At 59.1% G+C, this 16,921-nt stretch overlaps 1 protein-coding gene across 1 annotated transcript in view; it reads right to left on the reverse strand.

The window, feature by feature from the left end:
* Positions 1-3,941: 3,941 nt before the first annotated feature.
* SIL1 (SIL1 nucleotide exchange factor) overlaps positions 3,942-16,921 on the reverse strand; it is an 82,855-nt gene continuing 69,875 nt past the window's right edge. Inside the window, exons 9-11 of the mRNA XM_032196862.1 lie at positions 7,668-7,764; positions 5,713-5,877; positions 3,942-4,389 (exon numbers count right to left, since the gene is read on the reverse strand). Coding sequence (XP_032052753.1) covers positions 4,039-4,389; positions 5,713-5,877; positions 7,668-7,764 — 613 coding nt within the window. The 3' untranslated portion in view covers positions 3,942-4,038. The remainder of the gene's footprint in view (positions 4,390-5,712; positions 5,878-7,667; positions 7,765-16,921) is intronic.

A 16,921-nucleotide genomic window follows, 5' to 3' on the forward strand; every position in this document is an offset into this window, starting at 1 on the left:
CAGCGAATGAGCACAACTGAGACAAGTTTTAAAAAATGTGCATGTAGGAACTGGGAAGGTTTTCAGCCACGTTCCCAGATGGCGCATGAGGAAGCGAGCTGCTCCTTCCCTGGCCCTGCTACGGGAACGCGTCTGCACTTAACAGGAAAAGAAACTGGGGGGGCCGAGCGCTGGGGTGGATGCAGGCAGCGGCCTCAGGGAGGGCAGGGCTGCGAGGTCACCCAGCAGGGACCTGTCCTGCACAGGTGTGCGTGTCCCCAGCCTCACCGTGTCCTCTCCACAGTCCCCAAGCCCTGGGACACAGCTGGCGGGGGCTGACCGTGGGCAGGTGTCGTTGGGCTTCCCTGCGGGGCAGCATTAGTGCCCATGGACAGGCTGCTGCAGCCCTGTCCCGGCGTGGGGCCGCGCTCAGCGCAGCGCTGACACCGGGCACGAGCATCACGCCGCTGCCTGGCACCGTCCCGCCTGCCGCAGCCCTGGGGAGATGAACCCGCGGTAGCCGTGAAGGCAATTAGTGAAACCACATAAACTCCCCCAGCAGATAGTCCTCGTCGCAATTCAAAGGGGTCTTAATTCAATTCAGCGGTGAGTTAAGCCGCATTGAATTTATGCCGCTTTAATTGCGTGTGAAGGTTTCCGCACCGGGGATTAATGCCATTTAACAGCTCCTTTTAATTTCAAGGCTTTCTGCTCACCGGGGCCGGCCTCGCTGCTTGGAGCTCACACCCTGCATGGCCCAGGTGGGATCCCACGGGGTTGGGGCTGACCCAGGAGCACTGCTGAGACGCTCGTGGGAGCGTGGCCGCTGGCAGAGCAGAAGCGACACCGCTGCTCCCCCCTGCTCCCCGCTGCTGGGCTGCTGCTGGCCAGGGGGCACGGAAAGGGGGCACGGCCGCAGGGCAGGGAGGCAGCAGCCAGGCTCAGGGCTGATGCTGCTCGCATCGCCCACGGCCCCAGCTGAGTAACGCACGGCACCGTGGGCACGGGAACTACAACACAGTGAATAGCATGGTGAGGGAAGAACTGGTTTGATTTGCTTTCTGTTCTTCTAAATTTCAGCTGGTTAAGTTACGAAAAATAGTAACCGTAGAGCAGCTACGCGTGGTCTCTTGACATGGTTTCCAAGCAGAAAGCTGGAGCTGGTCCTGCCTGAAAAGCCCAAACCCATGTCTGAGAGCCGGGGTGCAGGCGGGTGCTCCCTGCGTACCCGGTGACCCCCACTTGTCACCCGTCCCGGCCACGTCTCACCCACGGCTCCGTCACCGAGGCCGAGCACTGACTGCCGTGCAGCCTGTAAGTGCCAGCAGCTGGCCAAACCGATCCGAGGTGCTGGATTTGCGGGGGCTTTGCGAGTGCTGCCGGGAGCAGTCCCCACTCTGCTGCCAGGCCCCGTGCACGCGGCTGGGGGCTCGGTGCCACCCCAGGGCACTGGGAGCTGTGGCGGGCTCCAGCAAAGCCCTGCAGGGTTGTGGGGTGCCCAGAGCCATGGGGGCTCTGCACCCGCATCCTCCAGACCTGGCAGGGGCCTGGCCCCACCACAGACCCCTTTGGGGTGGAGGATGCAGGTTTGGGGCATGGCCACTGAGAGCAAAGCCCAGCAGCGTGGGCTGAGCACTTCAGCCAGCCTTTGCTCAGCATCTTCAGAGAGCTTCAGCATGCTTTTTGGTAAGCAATGCCAGGATTTTTTTATTCATTATTTTAGGTTTTTGCTTCCTTTTAAGACCATGTTCTTCCTCCACTGCGTTCCTCTGACAGTTTGAGGGAAAATGCCAGTGGGTGTAATTATTCATAAGCTGCTCGCCGCGGCTCCCCGCCGGCTCTGCGCGGTGTTTTGCTGTTACAGTGCAAATATCTGCGCCGCGGCTTATTTGCATCTGTGCGGTGCGTGCAGCTGGGTCCCCGCACGCAGGCACGCTGGAGAGCAGAGACGGGGAGGGGGAGGCGCACAGCAGCAGGACTGGGGGCTGCTTTCCCCACCGCCACTGCCTGTTTCCATATAAACCTTTAGGATTGGGGTGGGTTTTGGCCTGATTTTGGGGGCTGAGCAGGGCTGTGCCAGGGCTGTGCCAGCTCGGTCACCCCGGTGCAGAGCGAGCAGGTGGCTGCGGTGGCGCTGGGCCAGATCCCTGCGCTCCCCCGCCGGCATCGCCCGGGGACTCGGGTTGCCCTCCCCAGGTGGCGATTGTGATCAGATTTTTATTTATTTTTACTGCTGCCTACGAACCAGAGCTCCGGCAGGGCTGGCTGGGAAACGCATCGCTGGAAAATGAAAACAAAAAAAATCATTTCTAATCCCAGCAAAGCAGCCCGAATCGAAACCCAAAAAGGGAAGGTAAAAAAAAATCGATATTTGTAATTAGCCTTACTACTTAGCACTGACAACTGACAAGCCATTAGAGGTAGCCAGAAATATTTTAGCACCGAGAAGGGCTGAGAGCCTTGCAATAGCCCGATCAATGGCCGGCCCTGCTGCAGGAAGGCGCTGCCCCCCTCACACCCCTTTGCACGCTCCCCCTCTGGGCTGCCCCGGTGCTGCTGCAGGGCCGGGCTGTGGGACGGGACCAGGCCGCCTTTAATTTTTATTTTTTTACTGTACTCTTCAGCAGTGGTGTTGGTAACACCAGCGCCTCAGCCCGTGGGGCGCATGAAGCCGCCGGCTGCCCCAGAGCGGGCGCAGCAGGGCTGAAACTGCGGTGCCACCCCGGAGAGGACAGCAGGGTGACTCCTTCCTCTCCTTCCAACAGGGGCTACGGTGGGCCCAGGCTGGTGGCCATGGGGACCTGGTGCCCGTCCCTGAGCACACGGCATCGCCGGGAGCTCACCGCGATGTCCTGCGCTGCGGGACTCGAGGGGGGACTCGTTCATTATGGGGCACTGGCTCAGTATCTCCCTTTATTCAAAAGAGGATTCAGAGCAAGGAGGGGCTGATGTTAGACAGACTAAATGATGAACAAATGTCGTTTTTATAACGTTCTGTGCTGATAGGGGCAGTCACCTGCAGGTCAGGAGGTTGGCAGCCAGAAGCATGGGTTTTTTTGGTTTCTTCCTCATCTGGGGAAGGATGCAGAGAGGGCAGGACCTCCCTGAGCTGGCGAGGAGAGGCCCAGCCTGGGTGTACGGGAGCTGAGCCTCGAGGACAGAGAGGCTGCAACTGGAAGGGGTGCAGGAGGGAGCCGCACCGCCCCGTGCAGAAAGGAGGGGTGGGGGAACGGTGGCCCTCTGATGGCCAACTGGCAACTAGAATGGGCTCAAGTCCACCTGCTGCATGTTGCTCATCAGAAACCTCAGTCCCTAGGAATCGGCATCTTGGAGCCCATCTCCAGGGACAAGAAGAATCTAAGCAGCAAGGGCGGCTGGTTTCTCGCTGGGCTGGCCCACGACTGCACCACGCCAGGCCCTGAGGCGATGCCCTGGCACCCCGAGTGCCCCCCTGATGCGCAGGTCTCCAAGCAGGGGGGGGCTGGGAGCTGCAGAGAGGGGCTGGTGGGGTGGCAGGACTCAAAGCCACCCCGGTGCAACCAAGGGACCGGCGAGTCCTGCTCTGAGCGAAGGCTGGAGCAGAGTTCCCAGAGCCCCTCGCCCAGCGTCTCACAGAAACACCACTCAGGCCTCCCAGACAAGCACGGAACCCAAAGGCAGGCTGTGCTCACACAACCCCAAAGCAGGCTGTGCTCGCCCTGTGCTGCGATGCACCGTGCAGCACCCTGCAGGTCACAGGCACTCCGCAGGCCAGACCGAAGGCAGAGCCCCAAAGCCCTCAGCACCCGAACAGTCCTGCAGGAAGCGCTCAGCCATTTGCATTAGGGACCTGGCTGGAGGACGACAGGCAGTGTAAGGTGAAATTCTGCCCCAGCCCTCTGTGCCCAGAGGTATTTCAACTGAAACAAGCATGCCCCGACGCTCGCAGTGACGCCGCGGGCACAGCTGTGCAGGGCGGGAGCTCGGTTAGCCCGGCAGTTTATTCAGAATGCCTTTACACAGGAGCCCATCAAATGCCCCCGGTGTCCTGAATTAGCCAAAATGCCGTTCCCGTGCTGTTCATGCCAGCTCCTGGATGATGGTGTTGACGGAGCCGAGGAGCTCCTGGAAGTAGCCGTCCTTGTCGCCGTCGCTCCGCTCCTGTGCCGCCAGCTCCTCGTACTCGCTGCGCAGGAGCCCCAGGGTGGTGCCGAGCGCCCGGTCCCCGCGGTAGCGCTCCCTGCAGAAGGCCATCAGCACGCCCAGCAGCTGCAGGACCTTCTCCCGGGCGTCGTGCTCCGGCAGGGCCAGCAGCTTGGAGCCCACCGCGCACCAGTCCTGCTCCACCAGCGCCGGCACCAGCCTGACCTGCCGGTACTGCTGCAGCTTCTCTGCCGCCTGCTCGCCGTGCTGCGGGGCCTCGAGCAGCATCTGTGGGGAAGGGCAACAGGCAGGGGGTGTTCATGTACTGGTTAACTGCTCCCGGAGAGGTGTCTTGCAGCCCCAAAACCCCAAAACCCCACCCTGGAAGGTCACCTGTGGTGGGAACACGAGGGTGGCCACGAAGTGGTGGCCCCGGGAAGCTGTCAGTGCCTGGAGACCCTGGTGGCACGGGGAGGGGACTCGGGGAGAGCCCTGTAAGGCCTTCAGGAATGATGGGCTGGGCACAGGGGAATAGCAGGGACAGCACCAACTCTCCCTCCCTTCTCCTGGTCCTCGAGAGGGCTCCCTGCTGAGCTCCGTTTGTGCATCAGCCATGCAGGGCTTGGGGGGAAAAAAATGGGAGCAGGAGGCAGAAAACAGCCGTGCAGCCCGTCTGCTCTCCGTGCTGTGATGCAGGGAGCTGGCACTCACCACGGCTGATGTTAGTTTACGATTTTAAAACCAGATTTTCACCCAGCCCACTCTGAATCTGCCGACCCCGCTTGGCCCAGCCCCGCGCCCTGCCAGGCTGGAGTTTTCTCCCATTTTCTCTGCAGGCTCTAAAAGCGCGGGGGCTGTGAGTTATTGGCTGGGAGGCGGCATTCCCAGACTGAAGGGCAGTGAAAATCATTGTTTTAACATAAAACCGAGAATCTGTAGGACCTGCAGATTGCCTCCAGCCAGAGCAAAGCTGGGAACAGATGGGGCTGCCAGAGGTAGGGCCGTACAACGTGCCACACGGGCAAACGGTGCCGTTACGGCACAGGGCCCACGGCCCTGCCCCTCGCTGCAGGCAGACAAACGGGAGGGCTGCACGCCGCAGCCAGCACCTGGTAAGATTTCAGACCCACCAAAATGATTTGCACCTTTCCAAACTCTCCCGGAGAACAACTGTTTCAAACCACAGACGTTTCTCCTGAAACCCGAGCGCTGCAGCAGTGATAATCTGCAGGGCAAATTGGCTATAAACAGCGCGCGAGTGGATTTAATTTCCATTCTCTGGAGTAAGGGAAACGCGCAGACTAAATAACAAACGATGGCAAGGCAAAGCGGTTTTTAAACTGACATTTGCAGCGGTAATCCAAGGTATTGGGAAATTAACCAGGGAAGGCTGCGGGCTCGGCTCCAGGGCAAGCCTCGAGGCGGGCACAGCCCCCGCCAGCAGCCGGGGCACAGCCGCCGCCGCTCCATGGGCTCTGTGCTGACGGCAGCAGCTCCCGGGGAGCTCCACGGGCCCAGCTCCTGCTTCTCCTGCCCTGTGGTCTCCTTTAGAAACCCCCCCGGGAGACCCAGGGCCGCCGGTTAACTGCACACCACAGTTGGTGCCCTCACCTTCTCCACGATGAGGTCGTAGAGCAGCGTCACCACGCGCACGTGCAGCGCCTCCGTCCCCTTCTGCCTGAAGAGGCCCCGCAGCACCTGGAGGCCGCCCAGCTTGAGAAACTGCTGCTGGGCGTAGGGGAAGTGCCTCAGCATGGAGCACAGGGCGAAGAGAGCCTGGAGAGGGGACAGAGAGGTCCGTCAGCCGCCCGGCCCGCGAGCAGTGGCACGCAGCCGGGAGGGATGTCCCCTCCGGGACCCCGGGGGCACCTGTATCCCCACACAGCCCTCGGTGCCAGCCACTCGCTCCCCCAGGGCTGTCACTGTCAGCATCAGCCCCCGGGGCCCCGTGGCCAGCTCCTGGACTGACCCAAAGCCATCGGGTGCTGCAGCTCTCGGTACGGATGCTGGCTATGGGCTAAGATGGCAGGACAGGACGAAGAGAGGCACCGGCACTCGTGCACTTGTCTCCGTGCCCTTAGCGGCTGGGGTTGACGCCGAGAGGGCAATTAGGGGCCAAGTGACGGATTTTGACGACCGAGGTTCCCAAAGGTGACAGGGGAAGGGCTTGACGAGGCGCCTGGGCTGACAGCAGCCTCGGGGCAGGGCCGTGGTGGTGCAGGGACAGGCAGCGGGGACCTGGGCACGGATCCTCCCCTCCGCACCGCCAGCAACCCCGGCCCCCTGCTCGCTCCCTGCGGACGGATCCGAGCTGACAGCCACTGCTTCCCCGCTCCCGTTTGTTCCTATTTTACATCTCCTGAGTTGCCTGCGGGGAATCAGTGGATGTTTCCGTCACCTTTTTGACCACAGGCCAAAGGACCGGGGAGCGGGGCGATGTGCTCCTGGCCTCGCTGCGAGCATCGGTGTGGAAAAAAACCCCGGGGCTCGGGCACCGACCAGGCACGGGGCTGCCGGCCTGCAGGGAGGCTGGGGACAGTACGTGGCATGGGAACCCGCAGTGGGAATCCAAAGCTTTTGTCCTCCTGGAAAAGGAGATCCAGCTGTGCCCTTGGAGGCTCTAGCTATGCCTGCAGAGGCTGACGACACCCACCTCAACTCTCGCCTTCCTCCAGCTGCTGCCAGCAGGACTCGTTTGGGCTCGCTGGGAAGAATCAGCCCATACCCACACCGAGGGGTTGGGGAGGTGCTGGTGGGGACATCCACACCCCAGCCAGCCTTCCCTCCCCAAAATGAGCTGCGGGTTGATCCCCGGGGACTCCAAGGAGGAGTTTCTGAGCACGCAGCTCCCCGTGGGGCACCGCTCCCACCCGATTCCCCACAGCCTGTTCCAGGGGGAGGACATTTGCCACGGACTGGAGGGGAACACGTCTGCGGGCGCTCCTTGTTCCAACAGCAGCAGCACACTGCTGCTAACAGGTGCGTGGAAGATGGATACGAGAGCAGTGAGCTCCCTCGCCCTGCCGAGTTCCCTCTCGCGGGAGGTCACCGTGTTAAGTGGTGGGGCTGGATTTTCAGAAGACGGCAGAACATTTTATGGCCAATAAACACCGGCGGCGTTGCACGCTAAGGCAAGGCTAATTAGATCTCATGCTCCAGGGAGCACGGCGGGGACGGCGGCGGGGAGGCGAGCGAGGAATCCCCCGGCCCGACGGACAGCACTGCACATTTGGCCGGGGGCTCTCCGAGCTGCTCGCCTGGCTGCAAAGCCTCCGCTGCCGGCCACTGCTGCAGGCAGGACGCGGGGCTGGCTGCGGCAATTAGCTCCTTCCAAATGGCAGCTCCTGCCTCTGCTGGCCTCTGAGCCCCGTGCCTGCTGCGGGCATCCCAAGCTTTCCTCCCGGCAGGGCTGCGGCATCCAGCCCGGCCCCGAGGTGGGGACGCGCACTGCGGGGAGGCTGGGAGCCACCGGGGTGCCCTGGGTGAGCAAACGCCCCCCCAGTGCGGGTGTGGGTCCCTGCAGAGTGAACGTGGCTGGGCCCAGAGGCGCTTCCCTGCTTGCTCACCTTCTTCTTGACAGCCTGGGGTTGCTCCGTGGCCAGAATGACCAGCAGCTTCTGCAGCGCCCCGCCCTCGATGGCTTCTATCTGGACTTTGGGGTTACTGCAGAGAAAAACACACACAAAAGGCAGGTCACACATGGGGACAGCAACAACAAGGGGTGGCTGAAGTGATGGCAGTGCCCATGGGGCCGTGCTGGGCCATTGGTGCCACCCCGTGTCCCACTCCTTTTCCCAGCGAGAAGCCCTCCTCCCCTGTGTGTCCCTTGCATGTCCCACTCCTTAACCCCACTGTTCTGTTGTGCATCTGCTCCCCAGCAGCCTTTTGTCCCGCTCCTCGCCTTCCCCTTCCCGCACGCTCCTGGCTGCCCGTTAGCGTGCTGACCGACACGCTGCTCTCCACCTGCACCACGCTGCAGCACAGCCGTGCCCCGGCCTCACCTGGGGAAGGGCCTGCTCGTGCCCTGGGCCTCTGAATCACAGCCTGGGCTCCCCACACACACATCCACATCAAGCTCTCCTCCTCGAGGACTATAAAAGGCGGAATTCATCCCTCTGCCTGCAGGAACCAGGCTGGGTGCGCAGGGCCACCCCAGCACCGCGCGGGGCAAGGCGATGCCAGGTGGCCTCGTGGTCCCAGGAGGACCCAGCACTCAGCCCCTGCCCACCTCTGAAGCAGCGATTGCACCGCAGCCTGTGGGCCCCCAAAGGATTTTCCACCTCAGCATGGTGGAAGTGGTGGCTGCGATGGCATCTCCCGGTCACAGCGGGTGAATGGCACCAGCCCCAAACTCCTCAGCTGCCCCAGGCCCAGGGCAGCTCTGCCCCGAGCACCGCCACTGCCCCAGCTCCAGCAGCACCAAACGCCAGCGAGGGTAACGCACGGGGATGTCCTGCAGCATCAGCCCAGCCCCAGCGACTTCTCCCCTTTCCCCAGGGTGAAGCTGGAAGGAGCACGAGGTGGGAGCCGAAGCACAGCTCTCGGGGACCTGTCTGACAAAGGCCAGCAGGCACCAGGTGCTGCGTGTGGCACTCACCACAAAAGAGTCTCAAAGAAGGAGGATCTGCCCCAGGGAAGCGAACAAGTCCTGGTCTCCCTTCTGTGCAGCTGAATTTAAAAGCCAGACACATTCAGGGCTTTGGAGCAGGCTCCTTTGGGAGCCCAGAGACACGAAACCCAGACAGGCTGTGCTGCAAGCCAGGCAGGGGGAGGAAGGGTTTTTATCCAGCTCTGTTTTTCCAGCAGTGACAGCTTTGGTCTCCACCTTTCCGTGCGGGGGGACTGTGTTTGATTCTGCTCTGAGCTTTCCCAGCGCAATCACAGTGCAGAGCCCTGCGCCCTGCCTGGCACACTCAGCACCGGGGCTCCATGACCAGGAGGGGTGTGAGCGCTGCATTCCCGGCTCCCAGGGAGGAGCCGGCAACTCTGGCACGCAGAAAATCCAACTTCTGATCCTAAAACCCCCTCGCATTTCCCATTGAAGCTGCTCTGGGCAAGGGAGAGCAGGACGGGGCTGCGGGCGGGCGCGTTTGTGAGCGCAGCTGCACCGCGAGGAGCCCCGCGTCTGCTGCAGAGCTCTGAGGCCAGTCAGGAAAACTGGGGTACCGAGGCTCTTTGGTCACATCTCCCGTCTAAAATAAATAATAAAAAAAGCACAGCAAGGGATATAACTGAAAAATTGGTACGCCTTTTAATGCTTGGCTGGTCACCTGGAGTATTAGATCTAATTAAAATCTCTGAACCATGGCGGTTTTGCCAAGGAGAACCTCGAGAGGTGAGGCAGCCTTCCTGGCGGGTGGGTGTGCTGCTCCCTTTTCAGTGTTTCTGTTGCTTAATGTCTCCGCTATCAATAGTCCACTAACAAAAAGCTCATTTGAGGGTTTTGGAAATTCAGCACAGATTTGTACAAATTACACTGTCAAGCCCAGGGAGAAGCAGCCCGAACAAAATAAATACAATGAGGCAGCGCGCGGGCTGCGAGCACAGGAAATTCAACCTGTGCTGATCTGCGAGCAGATAAGGGGCTGCTGGCATCAGCACGGGAAGCTGCTGAAATGAAACGCTGAGGCCGGGATGGAGATGGAGCACAGCCTGTGCCCAACACCCACGGGGACAGCTGAGATCTGGGTGTCCACGGCTGGGATCAGCTCCTTGGGCAGGTGACCCTGAGGTTCTCAGCGCTGGGATTCATCCATCCCAGATCATGCCAGCTCCTCTGACCTGCCCCGACACGGCCACCAGCCCCCCTTGGTAAGGATCCCGGACAGCACACCCCATTCCCCAGGGCACAGGCTGTGCTCTGCTCTCCTCCTCGTGCTTTCACACCCAGCCCTGGCCAATTTTCCATCCAGCACCACACAGCCCTGCTGCCTGCAGGCTCCGTGGAGCTGCCCCGCGGCGCAGTGAGCTCTGCAGAGGGCTGAGCTGCCACCAGCACTGCCCCACGCAGCGCTGCGGGTGGGACGGGTCCCGTTGGCCACAAGGCAATATTGAGGCTTCCCACTGCTGCCTCCTCCCTGAGCTCCCGGAGCTGTGTCTTTGCCTAGCACGAATTGAATGCCCCGTTTTACCAGCCCAGCCCATTCTTGCTCCCTGGCTGGAGGAGGGGGACCGTGCCCTTTGGCTGAGGGAGGAAAAACAAAAGCAGGGAAAGAAAGCAAAGAACCCCCTGCCATCTGAGCCTGCCTGCTGCAGAAGGAAGCACTCCGTTTTCTGCCAGTTTATATTTCACTACGCTGGAGTTATAACTTCCCACAAGGGGCCAGAAATTATTACAGGCAAGGCCTGCTTGCCAAAAAACACCGCAAGTCTCCACAGCACGCAGAGAGGGGAGAAAAGGCAGTAACAGCGAGCTGCCAGCTGCTCCAGCCCCGGGCAGGGCAGGGAGGCTGGGGCAGTCCTGCCCTGGGGGGCTCCAAAGGCAGCAGAGGAGCCCCAGCAGCCATCGGGTCAGGCTGTTTGCTCCAATCTGCCTTCTTGCTTCTCCTAGAGCACTTTGTGGAAGCCGCAAGGCTGTAGGATGGGGCTGAGCGGCCGATGAGCCACCAGTGAGCATCGAGGTGCAGCTGGCAGCAGGCTTTGGGGCCGCTGCTCCTGCACATCCAGCGCAGAAACAGCTCCTGTTGTGCTGGAGAACGGATTTAACAGCCCTGTATCTGTTAAGGAATGCCCTCCCACTATCACCTCGCCCAGCCTTGATCCTAGGGTGACCCAGAGCGCACAGACCCGAAGGAGACTTCTCCAAGTTCCTCCAGAGCGCACGTTCGGAGGGCATGGGAAGACTGAGAAGCAGCAGCACAGCCCCGAGGCAACAGCGGCTCTCCAGTTGGATGGGAGCTTGCAACACAGCAGCAAAATTAGATTTAAATTAAAAAAGAAAAAAAGAAAAGCCAAGCGGTGTGGAGGGGCTCGGGGACTCAGAAGCACAGAGCAGGGCGGGCAGGCAAATGCCCTCATCTCTACTGCTCCGGCAAGGACACACGGAGAATATTTATTTCTCGGGCTGCTTATTGCCACAGTGATGCACCAGCCGCACAGAGCAGAAAGGAGCCCCTAAACCAGGGCTGTCTCCCTGCTCTGAGCCTCCTGCCGAAGCCAGAGCACAGAGAGGTGAGGGTGGGGGTGCTCCTGCCCTGCCTCCCCGCCGAGACGCGCGGGGTGCTGAGCGGGGTGCCAGGACGCGTGCCCTGAGCTCGGGCTTTGATGAAAGCGCGGCGTGGTGGTGAAGAGGCATGATAATCACCGGGCGAGACAGCACTTAATGGGTCTCTTGTCTCTTCAGAACCAGCAGTCTGTGATACCGCGTGGGAAATCAAAGCCAAGGATCAAAGTCTGTGAAGCAGCCTAAAAAATTTAGTACCGTCTATTTAGCCTGCGCTGCGAGCGAAGGATCAGAAAGAGGCAGGGAAGCAGTGCAGCTTCGCTTGTCCTCCCCGGCATTTGCTCTGCTAACGAAGCACACGACAGCGCCCCAGCCCTCTGCTCGCAGGACTGCGACGTGCTTTGGGGCTGCGACCGCTCCCGGGGGGCTGCAACACGGCCCCGAGCCTCGCCGGGCTATGGTGCCTCTCCAACCCGGCTGGGAATTGGAAAGGCGCTGGAAAAATGCATTTCTGAGAGCACTGGGAACTGAAAGCCACACCGGCAGGGTCACACGTGAAAAGGCCAACAACTTTTCCGAGAGGCCTCCGCGTCTGGAGGCTTTCTGACGGCTCTGGTGTGAGCAATAACGTTACGATTACCCGGCCACGCAGACACGGACAACACTGGCTGCTACAACAGCACTGCTTAAAGGTTTGTCTGGAGGCAGTAACTCCAGCCTTGACTGCAGCTGTAGGGCTGCGACTCTGAGTAAGAACCGAAAGGAGATGCTGGATGACAAACTGCTTGCTAAGCCCTCTGCAGCCGGATTCTGGGCTGCAGCTTTAAGGGCAAAAAGCACGGAAATGGTCTGGGCGAGAAGTGGCACACGCAGGGCGTGCACTTTGCTATTGTGGTCCGAGCTACAGCATGAAATATTCCCCTTGGAAACGGCTGCACCACAGCCACAACTCAAGTCCCGTGCTCCTGAGGGTCCCCAGGCGGTGGGAACGGGCTGGCCGAGAACCCCCAAAGCCTTTCCACAGAAAAAAAGGCTCCGCTCCTCGCCTCCTGCACGTGGCAGCTCCAACAGGGCCGTGAGCCCGCAGCTCCCCCGCTACGTACAGGTTGGCCACGTCCCCTTCTGAGCTGTGCTGGTAAGAGGCAGCTCAGCACAGGGAATCGTGCAGCCCCCAGGCTGGGGACACCACCGCAGGATGCCGCCCCGGCAGCCCACTCCTGCCACGGCACCAAGCACACGGCGCTGAAGCGCAGAGGGGGGAATCTCTTACAGAAATACACATCCAGCATGGAGATTTTCCACTATTGCAGGGTCTCATGCTATGGAGGAGGAGGTGGGATGGCTGCAGGCACGGCGGGAGGGTGCTCAGCCAGCCGCAGCCCTGGGCAGGCTGCCTGCACCCGTGGGAGCAGAGGAGGTGGCGGGGAGCACGCGCACCCCGAGGCCCGCGGGCGGCACAGGTGCCCCAGAAAGGCTGTGCTCTGAGCGCCGGCCCAAAGCCCAGCTCAGCACAAAGGCCTTCCGAGGTATAACTTGAGGAGATTAAAAACCCACCCAGCAAAATGGAGCCCTAAGTAGTTGCGCCGATCAAAACAGAGCGGAGAAGAAAAGTGGGGGTGAGGGGGGAAAACCTGACAAAAGGAAAACTAGGCTTCAGCAGGCAACACAATACAACAATTTCGTATGAAAGATGTGAGGCATAAAAGAGATGTTAGATGTTCAAAAGCGCAGAATATAGGAGAGACATAAAAAAAAAAAAAACCCTGAGAAGATGAAAATCTCCACTTCAATGCAATGCTGCCTTCTCACTTTCTACCAAGCCAGGCACTCATCGCGGTAGCGGGGGAGCAGCAGCGTCCCTGCGAGAGCAACGTGTGTCAACGTGACATAATGGATTACATAGATGCAAGCGTGGTTTTTAATGAGCAATTAGGTTATTGAGTATTTGTTGCTAAGAGGAGAAAAGAACTGCAGAGAATAAGTTGGAGCTGAGTACGTGATTGTGTGGTTTTGATGGGCTAATGCGCTGCTTAAACCGAGGGAGCATGATTCATGCCATCAGTGCAGAAATAGCACCGAGAGCGGCTGGAAAAGGTGGGGAACCTTGGCTTGCTACCTGCGTCCCAGATAACGAGCTGAGCCATCTCCTGGTGGTGTGAGCCCTGCGATGTCCCAGCTCAAGGCAGGCTGGCTCTGAGGTCCTGCTGCGGACAAGACCACCGTGCCCGGACTGAGCGACGTGGAGATGAACCAGGGCGAGCTCTGCTCTGCTTTGAGCTGGAACATGGCACTTACCCAACGTGAGGCCCTTTGCAGAGAATTGAGGAACGAGTCCCAGCCCCAGCATGAAGCAGAGCTGCTTTACGTGGCGCTTCCAGGGTCGAGAGCCGCTGAGAGCCCCACGTGCCCGCTGCTGGCCTCGGCGAGGAGCCCGGAGCAGGCGAAGGCAGGCAGGCCGGTATTTTGGAACAGGGAACAATTAGACAAGCTGCAGTGCCATAATGTAGCGTAACAGATGGATAATTAGATTTACACAAAGAGCTGTAAAAGTAATTAAATAAAGAGATGGCATGGTGAATCTGAACGCCCCTGGGACGCAGCGCCCCAGGTGTGGGGAGCCAAAGCCCAGCTACCCGCTGGGGTCACTGCGAAGAGAAGAATGGCCCAAAGCACAGCAGCTTCAGAGAGGGGCCAGGAGAAGGCAGAAACCACGCCTGCGCCAAGGGAGAGCTGCAGCGAAGCAGTAAAACCCCTCTTGCTCCTCACCTCGCCATGCAGCAGACTGGAGAAGCGAATACCGGGTGTGGACAATAAAATCCTAGGTGCTGCAATAAAACCAGCCACGGCAGGTTGCTCTGCTAAACGCTCACAAACAGCAGGACGGGCTGTGTTACATCTGAGACAGAAAACAAAAAAACAGGCTGGGGATCGCACAGGGCAGCAAACCAAGCGTGGGCAGGAAAGCCAACATCTCGGCACGGGTGAGGCTCCCGAGGACACCCCGGAGCATCTTCTCCCGACCCTCACACCACTTCTCTGAGCTGCTGGGCTGCGCAGGGCGCTGCTCACCTCCAGCTCCCACCGACGCCAGGGCAGACGGAGCCGTCAAGAGCCTCAAAGGCGAGCTCAGCTGCCATGAGTTTAATCAAAGGCCCGCCGCCGCTGCTGTGATGAAAAGCTTCGGGATTCTCGGGGGGCTATCAACTTCATCCTGTCAGCCCAGAGCAGGAAAGGAGATGAAACAGCTCCGTGAGCGTCAGCACACCTTCCCTGCCCTGCTGATGGTGAAGGACGGGCCTGGGCAGCCCGCTCCAGAGCGTGTTGTGATTTAGGGGTGCACCAGGGGCCTCACATCCCCTCCACGACGAGCAGGGAAACACCTTTTGCTCCCTTCCAGCACGACGTGTGAAATTACCGATCCTCCTCAGGGGGTACGAGCAAGTTCTCCATGGTGCATGGAGAAGGACATCACAGAAACTCCCCTCGGTGCTCAGTCATCCAAAGTGATGCTTTGTTTTCAGGCGTAAATCAACCTTAAGGCTCCGTGTGCCATGCTTACAAAACAATATGCATTCCTGAAAGCCTGTTATTTTACTGTAGGTCAAATGCATCTCGTTGCCCGAGGATGGGTTTTGTTTCATCAGAGGCTGCACTAATAAAGAGCGAGTGTTGTTCTATGAGGGCAAAACTCATTTATTTCCACATAATTTTAGCCATAGCCGGCAAAAAATGTCTTGATTTCTTTTCAGAATCACAACGCAGCACGGAACGAGAACAATATCGCAGGATTAATGCCATGTCCTTGAGTTCATCCAGTGCTTTTCATCAGAGACACTTCACAGCCCTCCCTGATTTATAGACGGGGAAGCCCAAGCGCTACCAGGAGCACCAGCAGCAGCCCCGGGATGCGGTGGGAACGCCGGCTCCTGCACCATAGCCACTGCTCATCCTGCACTGCCACCCCCCTCTTTTCCTTCTTCACCCTCCTTTTTGCCACTCCATAGCCCTGGTGTGACAAGCAGGCGATGTCCCCTCTGGCCAGGGCACCAGCCATCTCCTGAGCTTGGGTTCCCGGTGCTGCTGCTCCAGGTCATGGCTCCCAGGCCGTGCAGAGCTGCTGGGGAGCTCCCTGCACGCCTCCAGCCTCCACATCTCAGCTGGCCCGGGGCGGTGGGGAAGGCAGGAGCAGCCAGCAGGTCCCTCTGCGCTCTGTGCTGCTGCTGGAGGCCCCCTGAGCAAGGCCCTCTGAAACAGCACCTCGCAGTCAGGCAGCTTTGCAGCCCTGCCAGATCTGCCAGGTCGCACTGCGTGCCTTGAATTGTGCTCTAAATTACTCAAACAGTTACACAAAGCCTATTGCCATGCCTTAGGTAACGCGAAACGCTGTAAAAACCTGTCTGAAAGCCCCAGGAGAAGAAAGCCTCCGTGCTTCCCGCTGGGCTCTGAGCACTCGGGCTTGTACCCCGAGTGGCAGCGAGCACCTGGAAGGTGGCTTGAGGCTAAGACCTCTGGTTGTTACTCTAGTTATTTGTTTGCTTGCTCATTTGAGCTGATTTTTCTTTAAGACAAGTGTTAATAATTTAAAAAAAAAAAAGCATTTGCCTGGCTCGTCCCTGCTGGGACCGCCGAAGGAGCGCACAGGCTCTCTGCAGCTCCTGCGGGAGACGCGAGCAAAGTGTGAGAACAGGCACTTCGCTTCCCTCCCTCCACAGCATCTCCGAGCTGCTCTGTCCTATTTTAACCCTGCCATCTGTTTCTCAGCTCTCTGCATTCCTCTCGTAACCGCCGAAGCTCTTGCCTTGCATCTAGCAAATCTCTCCATCGGCGACCACCCTTTCTGCCCCCGAGCACCTCCCGGTGCCGCGTCCGAGGGTGCACCACCGCTGGCTCCTGCACAAGGATCAGCTGAACACCTCCACGCCTGGTTCCCATCTCCCCTGCTCGCTCTAAACGCGAGGGGAGATGCTGGATCACAAGAAGAATCACACCCATTACAATTGTCATGTTTTCAACTTTGGCTGTTCCCAGTCCCACCGGGTTTAGCGGAGCGCTATTAGGATCATTTTAAACCAGAAAACTAGATTTGTTTCACTGAGTCATAATTCAGAACCGAGACTCTGCTCCATTTACAAAAGCAAATCACCATCTCGCAAATGCCAAGCACAGAGAATTGCAGCTCCAAAAGAGAAGCCTGGGGAACACTTCCAGCAGGGAAAAAGGAGATAAAACTGAAAAGCTGCATTTGCAAACCCTGTGAACCTGTATTATCATTATTATTTTTTCTAATAAACACCAAGTGTGACCCGTGGAATAACAGTTCCCACATAAATCCAATGAACCAGCTCTGGATCAAGGGACTTCCAGGCATTAACAGAGGGAGAGCAACAGTAGGGTTTTCTGTCCCAGGAGCAGCACTGCGATGCTGCAGGGCAAGACCATGGGCTCTTCACGCCAGTTCCTGGGTGGGAAGCCCTCGAGGAAAATTTGGGAGTGACAGAAAGCACCAGTAATTCTTTCTGCTTTCTGATTCATCCCTACTCAAACACCCACATACCATGGCAGAGGAGGCTGGAACTGCTACATTTAGGATGACATTTAAAATCAAGGTTGTGCTGCTGATGGTCATTAAAAATCCAACAGCATTTTTCAGAAACAAGT

Source organism: Aythya fuligula, chromosome 14 (genome assembly GCF_009819795.1).
Source record: "Aythya fuligula isolate bAytFul2 chromosome 14, bAytFul2.pri, whole genome shotgun sequence".
Classification (NCBI taxonomy): Eukaryota; Metazoa; Chordata; class Aves; order Anseriformes; family Anatidae; genus Aythya; species Aythya fuligula.